This window comes from Lampris incognitus, chromosome 2 (genome assembly GCF_029633865.1).
Source record: "Lampris incognitus isolate fLamInc1 chromosome 2, fLamInc1.hap2, whole genome shotgun sequence".
In the NCBI taxonomy this organism is placed as follows: Eukaryota; Metazoa; Chordata; class Actinopteri; order Lampriformes; family Lampridae; genus Lampris; species Lampris incognitus.
In genome coordinates this window covers 14,280,260-14,297,981 of record NC_079212.1, presented here as the reverse complement: position 1 = coordinate 14,297,981, position 17,722 = coordinate 14,280,260, and the positions used below count along the sequence as shown (strand labels likewise).

At 44.7% G+C, this 17,722-nt stretch overlaps 1 protein-coding gene across 1 annotated transcript in view; it reads left to right on the top strand.

Annotated features, from left to right (window-relative positions):
- Positions 1–17,722, top strand: part of LOC130107107 (dedicator of cytokinesis protein 3-like) — a 59,210-nt gene that overhangs the window by 36,075 nt on the left and 5,413 nt on the right. Inside the window, exons 24-48 of the mRNA XM_056273521.1 lie at positions 204–396; positions 592–719; positions 1,156–1,302; positions 1,442–1,540; positions 1,651–1,745; positions 1,963–2,038; positions 2,228–2,328; positions 2,443–2,501; positions 3,285–3,433; positions 3,689–3,774; positions 3,897–3,923; positions 4,052–4,147; positions 4,713–4,773; positions 4,907–5,000; positions 6,534–6,682; positions 11,569–11,655; positions 13,164–13,268; positions 13,681–13,822; positions 14,738–14,904; positions 15,077–15,163; positions 15,401–15,580; positions 15,700–15,783; positions 15,908–16,024; positions 16,225–16,367; positions 16,808–16,943. Coding sequence (XP_056129496.1) covers positions 204–396; positions 592–719; positions 1,156–1,302; positions 1,442–1,540; positions 1,651–1,745; positions 1,963–2,038; positions 2,228–2,328; positions 2,443–2,501; positions 3,285–3,433; positions 3,689–3,774; positions 3,897–3,923; positions 4,052–4,147; positions 4,713–4,773; positions 4,907–5,000; positions 6,534–6,682; positions 11,569–11,655; positions 13,164–13,268; positions 13,681–13,822; positions 14,738–14,904; positions 15,077–15,163; positions 15,401–15,580; positions 15,700–15,783; positions 15,908–16,024; positions 16,225–16,367; positions 16,808–16,943 — 2,808 coding nt within the window. The remainder of the gene's footprint in view (positions 1–203; positions 397–591; positions 720–1,155; positions 1,303–1,441; positions 1,541–1,650; positions 1,746–1,962; positions 2,039–2,227; positions 2,329–2,442; positions 2,502–3,284; positions 3,434–3,688; positions 3,775–3,896; positions 3,924–4,051; positions 4,148–4,712; positions 4,774–4,906; positions 5,001–6,533; positions 6,683–11,568; positions 11,656–13,163; positions 13,269–13,680; positions 13,823–14,737; positions 14,905–15,076; positions 15,164–15,400; positions 15,581–15,699; positions 15,784–15,907; positions 16,025–16,224; positions 16,368–16,807; positions 16,944–17,722) is intronic.

The following is a 17,722-nucleotide window of genomic DNA, read 5'->3' as shown; positions in this document are numbered from 1 at the left end:
ACAAAAGATGCCGTGTTCTGATTTGTGTCTCTTTCACATCGGAGAGCAATCCACACGAGTGGATGCTGGCTGATGAAACAACCTGACATTTTCATAGTCCGTTTCCACAAATTAAAAATGTATCAGCCTGGCAACCGTAACAGGGTGGATGTACATTACAAACTGTTTTCCTCTCTCCATCTTTGTCCCCCCCCCCCCCTCAGGCAGCCTTGCTGAATAGTTTCCCAGATATATTTGATGAGCTGCTGCAGATGTTCACTGTTCAGGAGGTGGCTGAGTATGTGAGGGGCACCCTGGGGAGCATGCCCAGCACGGTGGACATCGGCCAGTCCATGGATGTTGTTAAACTGCAGTCCATTGCCCGCACTGTCGAGAGCCGCCTCTTCTTTTTCCCTGGTAAAGCACAAGTTAAAGGTTAACAAAGTGTATTTTTTCTATCTGCAATACTGCACCCAAACAACATCATTTTTTAGCATAGGTGATACAGTTCCGTATTATTCATTATATGTAAGACAGATGTATATGCACTGTTTTTATAATTTACTGTCTTTTGCCTGCTCTCTGCTTTTTCCTTTAATTTACCCCCACCAGAATCTCGAAGTATCTTGCTGCCAGTGGTTCTGCATCACATCCACTTGCATCTGCGCCAGCAGAGGGAGCTGCTCATCTGCTCTGGGATCTTGAGCAGCATCTTTTCCATCATCAAGACTAGCTCCATGGTGCAGTACATTGTGAAATATGCATGCTCGACATACACATGGCCATCTCTGCACACTTATCAAATGCTTTCTTGTTCAAATTCAACCGTGTCTGTAGCGCTGAACTGACTGAATCTATTTAGCCAGCAATGCATAACGGCCGCAAGCCTTTCTTTGAAATGTTGATTTGAATTTCGGGTGAGTTTTTTCAAGTATCACATACGAACTGAACAATTTCATCTCAAATTAGAACTTCAGTTTTCCGTTTGAAATATTTTTCTACCTGCTCATTGCAACTGGAAAAATGTACTGTCGCGGCATGTGTGGGGAAAACCCTACAGCTTTGGTCCAACATATTACACAGACACATGCCTGTTAAACGGCATGTGTCTGTGTATCAATTATTCATGGGATGATTTTATTCTTCGTTTTTCGTCACATATTCCATCCCTCTCAGGAGTCCTCGGTTCAGGAGGAGGTGGAGATGATGGTGGAGAGCCTTCTGGATGTGCTGCTGCAGACTCTTCTGTCCATCATGAGCAAGTCTCAGTCCGTGGAGACGTCCAGAGGACAGCGCTGTCCCCAGTGCACCGCTGAGATCACGGTCAGGCTGCACGCTGCAACACAACCCTTCTCTGACCTACCTTCCACTTTGAAATAAAGAGATACGCAGGGAAAACATTTCCATTTTCCTTTACCGCGTCGAGTTACCTGATCTGCATACCTGTCTTTCTCTTGTGCAGGGGGAGTATGTCTCCTGCCTTCTGTCTCTGCTCAGACAGATGACAGAAATCCACTTCCACCATCTACTCAACAACTTCCATAGCAAAGAGGAGCTCAAGGTATGAAACAGCCTCTTTGTCCCAGAGATAAACAAGATCTTAGCATTTTACTGAAGTTTGCCGACGGTGGGCGTAGAGCTCATATAGTGTGTGAATACGTTGCCTTCTAGGAGTTCCTGCTGAAGATTTTCTGCGTGTTTCGCAATCTGATGAAGCTGACTATATTCCCCCGAGACTGGAGTGTCATGAGGCTTCTGACTAGTCAGTAAGTCTTTTGCCTTTTCTTTTTTGTCTTTTTTTTTTGTCAAGCTTTCTTTGTTACAGAGACAATAAGGGAAATACAACCAACCGTGAAATCAGACGCTCTTCAGATAATTCTGAAGAGTTATGTTTGTGCTGTGATTTTTTCTCCCCCCATCTACTTTTGGCAGCTACCTTGCTTTATGAGCTGGAGGCATTAATGTTTGCTGTGTTTTCTGCAGCATCATCGTGGTGACAACACAGTTTCTGTCCCCAGCGTTGAACAAGAACTTCTCTGATGCAGATTTCGATTTCAAGGTGTGTGTCTGAACAGCGGTGACCCACAGTAGTCCTGGGAAGATCCTGGGGAGGGGAAGGAGACCCTCTTCACCGTAACAATTTGCGTAACAAAATATTTGATGATTGTCTTGTCGTTAATTATCTGCGACAGTTGTTATTCCAGAAATGCGGAGTTTAATTTCCTTCTTTTGTGCGTGTGTGTGGCAGGTGTGGAACTCCTTTTTCAGCCTCACCGTGTTGTACATCAACCAGCCAAGTCTGCAGCTGGAGCCACTTAGCCAGGCTAAGAGGAAGATAATCCTTGACAAGTGAGATTCAATTTGCATTGCGCTCATGTTTTTCAACATAATGAACTCACAGACCTAATATGTTGGCTCTCTAACCGTCTGCATTGTTCTATTCAATATTTTGTTTCTCTGCAGGTACGGAGATATGAGGGTGATGATGGCCTATGAGCTCTATAGCATGTGGCAGAAGCTGGGTGAGATCATCACCTGAGATCATCACTTTACCTCATCTCATCTCATACATCATATATCATATCTCATATCATATCATATATCATATATCTTATATCATATCATATTATATTATATCATATCATATCATATACATATACCATGATATCATATCATATCATATCATATATCATACATATACATGGGTGGCACGGTGGTGCAGTGGTTAGCGCGGTTGCCTCACAGCAAGAATGTCCTGGGTTCGAACCCCAGGGTTGTCCAACCTTGGGGATCATCCCAGGTCGTCCTCTGTGTGGAGTTTGCACGTTCTCCCCGTGTCTGCGTGGGTTTCCTCCGGGCGCTCTGGTTTCCTTCCACAGCCCAAAGACATGTAGGTCAGGTGAATCGACCATACTAAATTGTCCCTAAGTGTGTGCCTGTTGGCCCTGTGATGGACTGGCGGCCTGTCCAGGGTGTCTGCCCACCTGCCGCCCAATGACTGCTGGGATAAGCTCCAGCATCCTGCGACCCTAATTAGGATAAGTGGCTTGAATAATGGATGGATGGATATCATACATATACCACGTTATCATATATCATATCATATATTATATCATATCAATCATAACACATAATCTCACACCGTATCACATCTACTCTCATCTCATCTCATCATGTCGTATCAAATCCCATCACGTCTCGTCTCATCTCATTTCATCTCTTATCTTCTCTTACCAGCATTAACTCTTTAATGAAATCTACAAGGATACTTTTTTTATATATATATATATATCAATGTCATCCAGGTGACAATAAGCCCCACTTCATCCCAGGGATGATGGGTCCCTTCCTGGGAGTGACCCTGGTGCCTCAGATTGAAGTTCGAAATATAATGATACCAATTTTCCATGACATGATGAATTGGGAGCAGAGGAAAAATGGCAACTTCAAACAGGTCAGTACTGCATTATTATGTTCAGCAAACTTTATCACCCTACACCCTGTGTGGCACTACAGATGATGGGGTTTAACTCTGGGACACATGGCAAAACAGTTTATCTCCACGTAATGACACTCATATCCTCCATGCGCGCGCGTGTGTGTGTGTGTGTGTGTGTGTGTGTGTGTGTGTGTGTGTGTATGTGTGTGTGTGTGTGTGTGTGTGTGTGTGTGTGTGTGTGTGTGTGTGTGTGTGTGTGTGTGTGTGTAGGTGGAAGCAGAGCTGATGGATAAACTGGACAGCATGGTGTCTGATGGGAAAGGAGACGATAATCACAGAGAGCTCTTCAGCCTGTTGTAAGCACCGTCCATTGTTTCAGGTTTCATGTCATGTACTCCCCAGCATATTCCTGCTTTCTTCACTATTTCTCCGTAAGTCACCAAACCTCTTCTATGTCGTTTTGCTTCTCCTGCTCCAGGACCCAGCTCTTTGGCCCGTATCCAAGGTAAGCTGTAGCGCTTTCTCACAGTTGAAGATAAGTGGCTTTTATACTTATCTGCCATTATCTATCTCATTCTCTCCACAGTAATGTTTACCACCATCTGTAAGAACATCCTTTTCTTTTCTCTGTAGCCTACTTGAGAAGATAGAGCAGGAGACGTGGAGAGAGACGGGCATATCGTTTGTCACATCAGTCACGAGGCTCATGGAGCGGTTGTTAGATTACAGGTACATCTCTTAATATAGATTTTTTTTATTTTTGGGGGATTTTCCCCCCCCTTTTCTCCCCAATTGTACTTGGCCAATTACGCCACTCTTCTGAGCTGTCCCGGTCGCTGCTCCACTCCCTCTGCTGATCCGGGGAGGGCTGCAGACTACCATGTGCATCCGCCGATACATGTGGAGTCGCCAGCGCCTTCCTTTCACCTGACAGTGAGGAGTTTCGCCAGGGGGATGTAGCGCGTGGGAGCATCACGCTATTCCCCCCAGTTCCCCCCCTCCCGGAACAGGCGCCCCGGCCGACCAGAGGAGGCGCTAGTGCAGCGACCAGCAAGCATACTGTCATCTGGCTTCCCACCCGCAGACACGGCCAATTGTGTCTGTAGGGACGCCCGACCGAGCCGAAGGTAACACGGGGACTCGAACCAGCGATCCCCGTGTTGGTAGGCAACGGAATAGACCGCTATGCTACCCGGACGCTCTTAATATAGATTTTTTTTAAACTGGAAATCATAAAAAATTGTGTCATTAAATTGCAGAGCAGTAACGGAAATTATCCATCGTCATTGTTTAGGGACTGTATGAAAGGAGATGAGTTGGAGAACAAGAAAATTAGTGGCTCTGTCAACCTCATGGTAAGAAATTGATTTACTTTTGTTCTTGAAACTCTATTTTTTTTACTTTAGTGGCATATTGACATCACTAGCACATGCTGTGTTTAGTTGAGACACACTGACAGATCGAAACTTTGATTTTTTTCAACCCAAGAACTTCTACAAGTCTGAGGTCAACAAGGAGGACATGTATATCCGATACATTCACAAGCTGTGCGACCTGCACCTCCAAGCAGAGGACTTCACAGGTAACACACACTAAGTCTTTAACATGCTGTAGGTCTTCAAGTCTGTTAGAGGACATTTCAGGGTTGCTTTTTTTTTATAACTCAGGTCTTGTTTTGTAGTTTTTGCCATCATGCATATTGGTTATGATATCATTTTATTCATCGGCTTCTTCTTGGAGATTTTGGATATACGGCATCACCGCCGGACACAGCTTTGCAAAGGCGTCTTACGGGGCAACTGAATACAAGCCTTAAACCTGTCCTTTCAACAACAACAACAAATAGCCATCGTGCCTCAGTTAGACTGTGTACATGATTTGCTACCTGTATTATCTATGACTTCTCAGTTGCAATGGCTGGTTAGTTTGTCGATGTTTACTCGTCTACAGTAAGTATAGCCAGGAAGCCAGGAAGTAGCTTGGGAATGCAATCAATCATATTATGAAATGAATATGAATAATGCTTGTTTTTCGCATATATATATATATAATTAAATTATTAAAACTTTTTCCTACGTCTATATTGATATATATTTTTCCTCATATATGTAGCTTTACTGACAGCTGATGGTTGCTTATGGCATGAAACAGGCTTGTACTGTCTCATAAAGAATTTACTTGACTCACTGGATTTTATATATATGTGTGTGTGTGTGTTTGTGTGTATATATATTTTCTCCACTATCGTTCTTGTCTTATGAAACCTCTAAGCCATGTCACATGAGTGTTTGTTCTTCATCTGTTAATGATGATGTTTGTGTATACGTGCATGTAGTATCATGAATGAGTGTTCTTGATGTGTGTGTGTGTGTGTGTGTGTCTTGTGACTATGACTGATTCATTGTACTGCTGTATCATGGGTGTTTATGGGATGTATTGCTGTTGGGTGTTGTGCTGACCTGTGTCTCCGTCTCTTGCTATGTCTGGACTTATTGATAGATACATACAAATTGTGCGTACCGCATTACTGTAATTGTTTCTTGTCGTATGCTGCCTGGAGAATGCCACTTTTCAAGCCCCTTGAGGGCTTTTCGGTAATTCTCCTTCACATTCTCTTTCCAATTATATATTGTATCTGTTTTTAACTTTTCATATGTGTAAATAAAGAAACAAACAAACAAACGAAAAACATTGATAATATTGCACATTTTGGAAATTGGAATTCCATTTTCACCTCCAAATATGTGGTTTGAATAATTGGGTTGAATTAGATTTGTTGACACGTGTCTGACACTCGTGTTAAGTTGCCCTTGTAAAACACCATTGTAAAGCTGTGTCCAGAGGTGGTCCCATATCCATAGTCTCCACCATGAAGCTGGTGAGTGAAATGATGTCAAAACCATGACGCACAATGACAAAAACAACGAAACTAAGACCCAGGTTGAAATAAAACCCTGAATTATCCTTTAAGGTGGCTCGGACCAAGCTAAGCGCTCTGGTCAGAACTGATTCACTTTCACAGCTGTGATCATGAGGTGGATAATTACAATGAAAGACTGGGGATGTACTCTGTTGTGCTGACCTTTGCCCTGTAATCCCTCATCCTCACCACCAGAGGCAGCGTTCACCCTGCTGCTCTACTGGGAGCTGCTGCAATGGGAGGACAGGCCTCTGAGGGACTTCCTGCACTACCCCTCACAGAGCGAGTGGCAACGCAAGGAGAACCTCAGCCGCAAAATCCTCCACTACTTCAACAAGGGCAAGGCAAGAGAAAGTCACACAACTTTATCATTTAGTCTTCTGAGTTCACACCTGTCGACCCGACCCTGACCACCCAAGGGAGACTCCCAAGACGAAACCAGTAAATATGCTTATAAAACTGGAGAGGGGTAGGCAGGATGGAGACGAGGGGTGTATGTGTGATTTTCCTTTTTATTTCTGCTCCCCCATACATATGACTGTAGACTCACTGCCACAGTTAGGGCTAGGCAATAATTCAGTATTATCATTTATAATCTTTCAGTGGTATTGTATTGGGAGGAAATTTTTATATTGCTGTATCCTAATGTACATTTTGGTTTTCTAAGTTAATTATCATAACAATCTGTTACCCAAAATCTCTTACAAAATGAGGTCTGAATTATTTGAAGGGGTTGATTTGCTACCTAATTTTGGTCTGATGTCATATTTTACATTCAGTCGCACTCAAACGTGATGAATCGCGTCACGTCTGCATCCTTAAACATGGCGTTTTTGCATTTGTAAGCAGGTATTGTGATATAGCACATTGATATTGTGTAATATTCCCCATAATATCAAGTCATGGTTTTGTCGACGGCCACCGAGCAACACACTTTGACCACCATGCGTGGCCTGATCCTGGATCGGATCTGTTTGTCCGTCCTAAATGACTGATGCTGGTGGAAATAAAAACACAAAAGTCGAGTCAAATCAAGTTTGTTTGTATAGCCGAAAATCACAAGGCTTTCAACAACAACAACAAAAAACGCAGAAAAAAAAACAGTTTAAACAGTATTGATTTTAAAATTCTGCCACAGATAATGAACCTTGTAAATGAGCCGTTATGCACTCTTACCTCAGTGCACCAAAAGACGTCATTATGAGGCCTGTGCAGTTTGGACCGCTTCAGAGCGACTCAAAACTACGGATGAGAATTAAGCGATCAACTGAGAAATAACCGTCCAATATAGTATTTAATTACTCGCTACAGAAAACTGAAATTAACTGAATCTACTTACCAGGCCTAAGTGGTATCCATGCCCGGTAGGATTGGGTAGCTTGTTTCAGAAGGTTATGCAGCTGATAGCACAATGTCTTGTCTCATTCCCACGCAATATAGGATGCCGACAGAGAGGGTTACATGAAACCTGCCTCTCATGGTTATGCTAATGTAGGGTATTGTTTAAATATTTTTTCTAAACATGACTGAGAGTAGGGCTGCACAGTGGTTAGTGCGGTCGCCTCCCAGTGAGAAGGTCCTGGGTTCGAGCCCCGGGGTAGTCCAACCTTGGTGGGTTGTCCCGGGTCGTCCTCTGTGTGAAGTTTGCATGTTCTCCCTGTGTCTGCGTGGGTTTCCTCTGGGGGCTCCGGTTTCCTCCCACAGTCCAAAGACATGTAGGTCATTTGAATTGGCTGTACTAAAATTGCCCCTATGTGTGTGTGTGTGTGTGTGTGTGTGTGTGTGTGTGTGTGTGTGTGTGTGTGTGTGTGTGTGTGTGTGTGTGTGTGTGTGTGTGTGTGTGTGTGTGTGTGTGTGTGTGTGTGTGTGTGTGTGTCGGCCCTGTGATGGCCTGGCAGCCTGTCCAGGGTGTCTCCCCACCTGCCGCCCAATGACTACTGGGATAGGCTTCAGCATCCCCACGACCCTGAGAGCAGGATAAGCAGTTCAGATAATGGATGGATGGATGAATGAGAGTCGCAGATAAATCAGATGTTTTATGAGATATCGTGTCCATCTGGTTGCATGGCAGGTAAAATCTTGAAGCAACCTTTTCAAGGCTGAGGCTCTGAGATTTGGGCAATGCTTAAATCCATTTTGGTGTTTTTAATGAATATCATTAGATATCATTTTGAATCACAGTAAAAACAAACTATTTGGGGCCCTGGGTTTGGCAGCTAAGGGGGAGAGCTTTGTGGATGTATTTTTATGATTATTGCTGTAAAAGGTGGGCCTGAAAGCAGACCCCCAAAATTTGCCAAGTACAGCAATGAAATGGATAGGACATATTAATGTAAGATGAGATATAAACCAACACAACGGTTATTATAGTACATTGAAAATGAAGCTATATTAGAAACAAGCAAAAAAAACAAAATTACCATAGTTTTTATGGCTTATTTTATGGTTTCCGTTACCCTCTCTCGTATTCCTTCATCTGTAGTGAACCCAGAAACCGGCATTAAATAGTTTATCGTAATGCGTCTCCAAGCTAACCTCATTAACCTTATCCAGGGGGCCGGGTATAAGCCTAAGTCTATATATTTTCCATAAAAGGTTTAAATATCTCTGCCATCTCCTCTCTGTGCATTTCTGTTGTCTTTCATTCATTTTTGATGCATTTGTTCTCTTGTTTTATTCCTGGTTTATGTGACTTCCTGCTTTCCAATCAAATCAAATCAAATCAAATCAAATCAAATGTCTTTATTTCGAACATGCAAAATAAAGGGAAAAAAATGACCAAGCATGATTAAAACAAACAACAACAAATGATAAAAATAAAACCAAAAGAATTCGACAAAAATAATTCTCAGTAGAGGAGCCAATAAATATTAGATGTTCGAATAGGAGCAGGAGGACATTGCTGGCTTTGCAGAGTACCTTGTGACAAACCCGTCTTTTAAAAGCTCCTTTACAACTAAATGACCCTAATTGACTTGTTGCAATCATACAACTGCCAAGGCAACCGAGCCAACAAAAAAAAAAACCTAAAATCCATAAAGCCTTTACAACCAGGTAGGACTCCACCAAATACACGGACTAATGCCTTAGCCGTTCAGTTTAACCACAAAAAGGATGGCGAATAGAAAACTTTACATTGTCACATCAAAGGCTGTAGGGTGTTCCCTGTCATATACTGGGATCGCTATGGCTCGGTACCTAATTCCCATGTATTTTTTCCCACCAGTATAGCAGAACAGTGTCCTCCGGATGTCCCACACTGTCTTTAATGCATTTGCTCTATAGGCAGTGCATGTGCAACTTGTAATCGCAGGGGTTCAGGCAGACATAGCTTTTGCATCCGACTCGTATCGTGACGGCGCTAATTGTAGAAAAGCAAATACTGTGTACGGAAACATGTGCAGCGGTCTTTGCCCCTGCCGCAATTGACAAATGCCAAGTAAGGGTCAGATGTCTGCTCGAATTTGATCTGCTTCAGCCCTGAATCACTTTCCCCCCGGTTATTATTCATCCACAGAATTGGATTAATTGACTAGCCACGGTGCTGTGTAAAGGACTACGGCCTCTGGACTCTGTGAGCAGCAGAGAGCTGAAAGAAAAGTACAGGGTGCCCTCCTTTGTCATCTCGTGTTGCTGTAAATTGCTGTTCTTGACCCATAATTGTACTTACTCTACCCATAGGGGTGGTGAAGGAAATGCACCAAGTCCCAAAGTGCCCAATCCCAGTGGGGAAACCAGCGTATGACTGCTGTCCCACTGCTGGATACTGTTATGTGACTGGAGCGTTGTTAGAAATTGCAGGATAAGGGGGCGTCCAGGTGGCGTGGTGGTCTATTCCGTTGCCTACCAACGTCAGGATTGCTGGTTCGAATCCCCGTGTTACCTCCGGCTTGGTTGGGCGTCCCTACAGACACAATTGGCCATGTCTGCAGGTGGGAAGCCGGATGTAGGTATGTATCCTGGTCACTGCACTGGTGCCTCCTCTGGTCGGTCGGGGCGGCTGTTCGGGAGGGAGGGGGAACTGGGGGGAATAGCATGATCCTCCGATGCACTACGTCCCCCTGGTGAAACTCCTCACTGTCAGGTGAGAAGAAGCGGCTGGCGACTCCATATGTATCGGAGGAGGCATGTGGTAGTCCGCAGCCCTCCCCGGATCGGCAGAGGGGGTGGAGCAGCGACCAGGATGGCTCGGAAGAGTGGGGTAATTGTCCGGGTACAATTGGGGCGAAAAGAAAATCAAAAGAAAAAAGAAAAAAATAGAAATTGCAGGATATATGGAGGAGCAGATGTTGCACTTTTACTTGCACCGGTCCGTATTTACCATAAACGAGATACAACAAACAGACACAACATCCTTTCAGTGTTGTAATATTTTAAACATCCTATATGCTGTTTGTTAAATATGACATGGGGTCTTATTATAGCTCACTCTGACCTCTGTGAAATCAATTTCAAACAAAATCAATTTCCAAATGGGAAAACAAACTCTCCTGCTCAGTGATTTGCTTTCAAAGGATGGTGCTTCATCACTTTAAATGTTCTGTCACAAGACCAAAATACAATACAATACACAGCTACCTGAGGTATTCATATACTTTGCTCAAGAGCAAACTAACCAGCAACCTGAATGTCGCAAAATTGAAAGTACAACTGCTCGGATGTTTCCAACACCTTAATAAATACGTTTAGAGATCAAATTGCTGAACTATTTCAGACATACTCTTCCCTCTGTCACGCTGCTGTGAAGCCAGTCTGTCTCAAGGTGTCCATCCCTGCGTCCTTTCTCATGGGGTCCTGTTTCATCCTGGATGATGGGAAATCATACATGTTTGTCACAGGTTGATGATGGCCGTTTTGACCCTGAGCTGATCTGAACACACCCTTTTATTGACTCCAACACAACATACGCTTTAGCCATTCACAGGCCACTTAGAAGTCACTACTCTCAATCAAAGAGGGGCAACGACCAGACTCCGGGGGTCTTGCTCTTGGCTCCGGTGCGTGCGGCATATTTCAGCCGCCGGTCTCGCTGCAGGGAGAGATGTGCGACATGCATGCATAGACTTTTAATAACTAACACAACTCAGCTGTGCCAACCCCATGCAGGTGTATTGCTGAATTCAACAGGACATCTCCAGGCCCTCCACCTCCAGCCGACACACAAACCACACCCCGACGCCACAGTGTTGAATATGCTTAGACTTTCCATTTCTCTTATATCACTTTCCAGTGTTGGGAATATGGAATTTCTCTCTGCCGGGAGCTGGCTTTCCAGTATGAGACGTTGTATGATTACCAGAGCCTCAGCTGGATACGGGTGAGTGAGGCAACCTTCCTTTTTCTGTCCACTTTTTTTTTCTCATTATCTACCAGCGTTTTACAATATCAGTGTTTCCCACAGAATTAGATTCTATTTGTGGTGGCAGCTAACCAGGGGACCCCCTCCCCCGCGCGCGCGCGACCCTGTCGGAAATGAACAATCTTTGGCAAACTTTAACTTTTATGTATTCGATATCTTTTGAAATCTACATGAACGATTTAAGTTGCACTTTAATATGGGGGGGGGGGTGTGAAGTAATCCTGCACATTTTTGTGGGTGATCGCACTGTGCACCAACGTAACACTGGTTAGACAAGGCTTATTTATAATGAAGGGATTTGAACTGTGATTTGCTCATCCTCCCAAAGTCAGGGTGAAGCCACAAACCATCTTTGTCTTATCCATACTCTTATCAACCTGGTTCCTTATCAATACTCTTACCGGTCCCTTTTCTCCACTAAATAATAGGGTTTTTATTTAAGAGCTGCAACAGTAATATCACTACAGACATGCAATAATATCTCACCGGAAAGAAATGTAAAATGTCAGGGAAATAAATAATATTCCTGACATCAAAATGCCGAGTGACGTTTGGAAAGGCTGCAGAACACAGACATCAGTCAGTGTCAGTCGTTCATCCTGTCCTCCATCCTCCTCCCTCTGATTCACCACCTTCAGGGACCGCTGGGGGAGGGAGGAGGGGCTGGTTTGTCTCAGCCAGCGGCTAAGTTCACAAGAATTATCCAGATTTTAAGATTTGTGGCAAACTAAGATAAACATACAGACAGCTTGTCCGTAACAATTCGTTGTTGGCTTAACCGGTGCACTGCGGTTGTGTAAAACATGCCGGGAGACTGCGGACAAAACAGTTGAAATCACCGCTTTCCTACATGCTTGTTGAACAGGTTGATAAAGTACCAACTGGCCTTTTACTTTTCATTGCACTTACAGTCACGAGTGTAGTTGTTGTCAACTCGAGTGATCTTCAAGCTATCTTCACCTGGTTTACTGTGTCCACCCAGACCCTCCAATCTGCTGTGTGTGTGTGTGTGTGTGTGTGTGTGTGTGTGTGTGTGTGTGTGTGTGTGTGTGTGTGTGTGTGTGTGTGTGTGTGTGTGTGTGTGTGTGGAGCATGCGCTGGGCATACAGCCGCAGGCAGAGAGGAGAGGACAGAGAAGCAGCACGACCATAAATGATAAAATAAAAAAATCAATACGTGACGGTCAGTGTTGATATTGTGGCGGGCCGCCACAAATAAATCATTGTATGGGAAACACTGAATATCCTTACCAACTCTGGGGGATGGGGGGTTATATTCAGCTCTATTTTCAGTCTTACAGTGAGCTTTTGCATGATAGCCAGTAAGATATCATATTTATTCCTTACATGTCTATTATTATAAGCAGTGTTAATATTATTTTAAGTCGTAGTATGAATAGTGTTCCTTAACAACTTGTACACCATTATCATATTCCCCTGCACGATGCCTTTTATATTCTTTGACAGAAAATGGAAGCGGCATACTACGACAACATCATTGAACAGCAGAGGATTGAACCTGAATTTTTCCGGATGGGCTTCTACGGCAGGAAGTTTCCCTTCTTCCTTAGGGTAAAACTCACACAAGCCGGTCTCTCCTGGCACACTTACAATTCGGCTGAGTCGGCGTGCCACATTGCTCCTGCATGCTTCAGCAGGAAATAGCGTCAGCTCTCTGCGAGAGCGGTACCGTAGAGGGTCATTAATGATGATAATTAGGCCTAATAACAGACTGCTCATCTAAAATTGGAAGTGGCTTTGCATCCTTCTCTTTCTGGCAAGAATGCGAGTTAACCGGTCCCCATTTGTGAATTCTCTTGAAGAACATCTCCTTTTTGTATCATTCAAGTTTACCAGATATATAGCACATTGATAGCCCTGCACACCAGAGTGATGGTCTATCCAAGATACTATAAATCAGCATTTTGACAACTCAACAACATGTCTCTTTTTTTACAAAGCTACTATCTCTCTCCCTCTTTAGAACAAGGAGTTTGTTTGTCGGGGTTATGACTACGAACGGCTGGAGGACTTCCAGCAGAGGATGCTGGGGGAATTTCCACAGGCTATTGCCATGCAGCATCCCAATCAACCAGACGACACCATCTTACAGAGCGATGCTCAGTGTATCCTGTTCAAGTCCATTACAGCAGCCGCCCGCTACTCTATGGCTGTCCCACTGATGCACCTGTATTAGAGATTGTGAGATTAAATTGGAGGCCAAGCCCTCTGCACTCAGTGGTATGACCATCAGGGGTCTGGTGATAGGTAATCTCCCCCCCCCCATTTTCTCCCAAATTGTATCAGGCCAATTACCCCACTCTTCCGAGCTGTCCCGGTCGCTGCTCCACCCCCTCTGCCGATCCGGGGAGGGCTGCAGACTACCACATGCCTCCTCCAATACATGTGGAGTCACCAGCTGCTTCTTTTCACCTGACAGTGAGGAGTTTCGCCAGGGGGACGTAGCACGTGGGTGGATCATGCTATTCCCCCCAGTCCCCCGCCCCCAACAGGCGCCCCGACCGACCCGAGGAGGTGCTAATGCAGCGGCCAGGACATATACCCACATCCGGACGCCCTGTGATAGGTAATTATTACTCAAGAAACCACGGAAATGTCATCCCATCTGGAGTGAACATGCCAGGGACTTTCTCTGTCTGTGTTTCAAGTTAACTGGGATGTCCTTAAGTAATTTACATGATTCAAGTAATCTTACATGATAAGTAATCTTAATGATTGAGTAATCTTACATGAGTCAAGTTCTCACATGTCACACCATATGATGACCATATGACCAGTGATGGAACAGAGTTACAAAGGGAACTTGCAGTATTGTCTTATTGTAAAACTGTTCGTAAACTACACGCGGGGCCTAACCTCTGGATTGTAGAAGGAAAGTGACAATATGTGACACATTTACATCGGCATGCCTCGGAGTGATGACAAAAACATCTGCGTCAGCATTTCCTCGTCTATCCCCAGTGTTTCCCCGTCCATATGGCTGTTTGTGTGTCTGTCACTCCCTTGACACTTGGCCTCAGACCTGCAGATCTACGCGGTGACTCCGGTGTCAGACATCTCGGACGTGCCTCAGCTGGAGCGTGTGCCTGAGAGGATCAAGAGCTTCTATCGCATCAACAACGTCAATCGGTTCCACTATGACAGGCCCTTTCACAAGGGTCCCAAGGACAGGGAGAATGAGTTCAGAGTATGGCTTACAGCTCTATTTCCTCTCCGTCTCTCTTTCACTGTTGAGCATCGTTTGCAGTTAACACTGAACATTGTTCAGATTTTTTTGGGGGGGGTTTTGGGCTCAGCTCTGTGGATGCTGCTGTTAGATTCCAGCTGTTACCATTATTCTCTCTCTGCATGTTTAACAGAGCCTGTGGATTGAGAGAACTACCTTAATCCTGTCCCGTCCTCTCCCCGGGATCTCCCGCTGGGCTGAGGTGGAGAGGAGAGAAGTGGTAAGGAGCTTTAATATGCGCTGTGGCACTTCATACTGTGAGCACTTCCTCCTTGGGGATATTTCTGTGAGACAGCTTCCCCCAGTCCTTCTTGCAACAAATCCAAAGTCAATTTATTATTCCCTCACTTCCCGGGAACCATATTAGATGGACTATAAGTTCGTCCGCGTTATTTGGACATATGACATCGGAATCCAGTTATTCATCATGGGTTGGGGTGGATTTGCCTATTTCCAGGTGGAGGTGAGCCCTCTGGAGAATGCAATTTACGTGGTTGAGAATAAAACCCAGGAGCTGCGGACTCTGATCAGTCAGTATCAACACAGACAGCATCACGGCAACATTAACCCCCTCAGCATGCTCCTCAATGGGGTCATAGACGCAGCTGTCAACGGAGGAATTGCCAGATACCAGGAGGTGCTATACCTGGAATGAGGGAGGGAGGCAATGAGGGATAGATTTATCGAATTACTCACATCAGTTAATTGATTTAACGTTGCGATGCTGGTTTTTAAAACCCGTTTTCTTTACGTCAGGCATTTTTTGACAAGGAGTATATCAGCAGCCATCCAGAAGACACGGAGAGGGTTACACAACTGAAGGACCTGATGCAGGAGCAGGTAAGACACAACTTCTTACCGCCGTATCTTCGGTACGGTACATTGAATAGACTCACCTGATCATGGAGTAAACATCCACCTTGGCGGTGATGAAAATACGCTTTTTCTTTCTCCGCTGCAATAGGTGCACATTCTAGGAGTTGGGCTGGCGGTTCACGAGAAGCTGGTACACCCAGAGATGCGTCCCCTGCACAAAAAGCTCGTAGATCAGTTCCACATGATGAGGACGGGTTTACACCATGTGAGTGTTCCCACGTGCGGCTCTGTTTGTCGCATTTCCGCGCTTGCCCCTTCTATTTTTTTCCGCACTTGTTCACACGCAAATATCTTGCCTCCTCTGCCGACCCACGTCTGTGTGTGTTCATGTGTGTTGATGTGAGCGCTTGTGCGTTAATGCGTGCTTTTCCTTACATGTGTGGGCTGTGTAAATATTCAGAGCAGTATATGCTTGGATCCCAGCAGGGTCTGCCCAGTGTGGACAGATTTGGCCCTCCCGCCTGCTCAGGGGTCAACTCTCCCAGAGGCGTCCTGACCTCCCACAGTCACATGAGCCCCGAGAACGTCCGCCTGATCCACAGACACAGGTCAGTCAGTCACTTACTACAGCACGTACAGGGACACAGACGCACAAAGACAAACACACACGTGCACCCAGAGGTAGCACGCACACACACACACACATACTTACCTGTTGGTCATACTAAATTTATCAGGTCCATCAGGACGGTCTGTGGTTGGTACAGTGTGGTTGTCTGTTTCTCAACACATTTAAACAGGATTTACACCCCTCCAAAATGTCTCCAAAGTGGAGGACCTTGCAATGTTACTCTGCATAGTCAACTGCAAATTTTAATTAGAAATACATACGGTACATAATGTATAACAACTGGCCAATACTACACACACACACACACCAGCTTAGGCACACACAAGCACACATGTCAGTAAAGATTTTCTATTCTATTCTGCATATTTAACACTCTCTGTATCGTAAGTCTCCTAAAGCAGTTTGTCCCTCCCGCAGCCCTCTGAACCTGCAGGGCTCCATCCGTCACTCCTCTTCGTCGCTGTCTTCCCACACATCCAGCGAGGCAGGAAATCTGGTAATAATGACCGATGGCCTGATGGGGGAGCACCCCGAGGATGTGGCGCACATGCAGGTAGGTGTAAATATGCAAACACCCATGATCAATATTCAGTGTATAGATCATCTCTTCTTTCTTTTTTTTCAATCAAATTTTCCCTTGAACTTGTTTTCATGTAAAATGTGTTGAATTGCAATTACATGCACCAAACATGCTGTATGAATTTTAGTTGATTGATTAAGCAGGGATGTTGTGGCTATTCTGCAAAAACTCCCCCTTGCCATGAGGTAATGAAACAAAGCTTGCACAAGCGTTTTATGGCTGATAAACGACTCACACTAGTGATATGAACTCAGAATGAGTATAAATTCATACTAATGTGATTACAGTCTTATACACTACGTCAACATTATGGCTCCCACCCCCCCTTCCTGAATAGAAAATATATCCAAGGCTGGATTAGTACCCCCAGGGGCCCCTGGGCACTGAAGCTCAACCCCCACTCCCCCCACCCCGTCTCCCGCACACATCATGCCCATCCCACACCACCCACCGCAGCCATTAAACCCCACCTTAATTATTTTGAGCTCCCAGTCAAGCTGGCATGTCAAATCCACCAGACCATAATCAAACACCTAGTGGTCAAAGTTTGAATAACCAGTCCAGCTGAGCAGATGTGTCAATACAGTTCAATAAACCAAGTACTGCCAGTTCACTCACAAATCACAAGACAAGAAAACAATAGATTAAATCATCCCAAGGCAGTGTATGACTCTAGACTATGGCAATATCTGTGTTCACTGAAAACCACCCAAGCAGACAGCACACCAGTTATTACTGATACACAATAATGT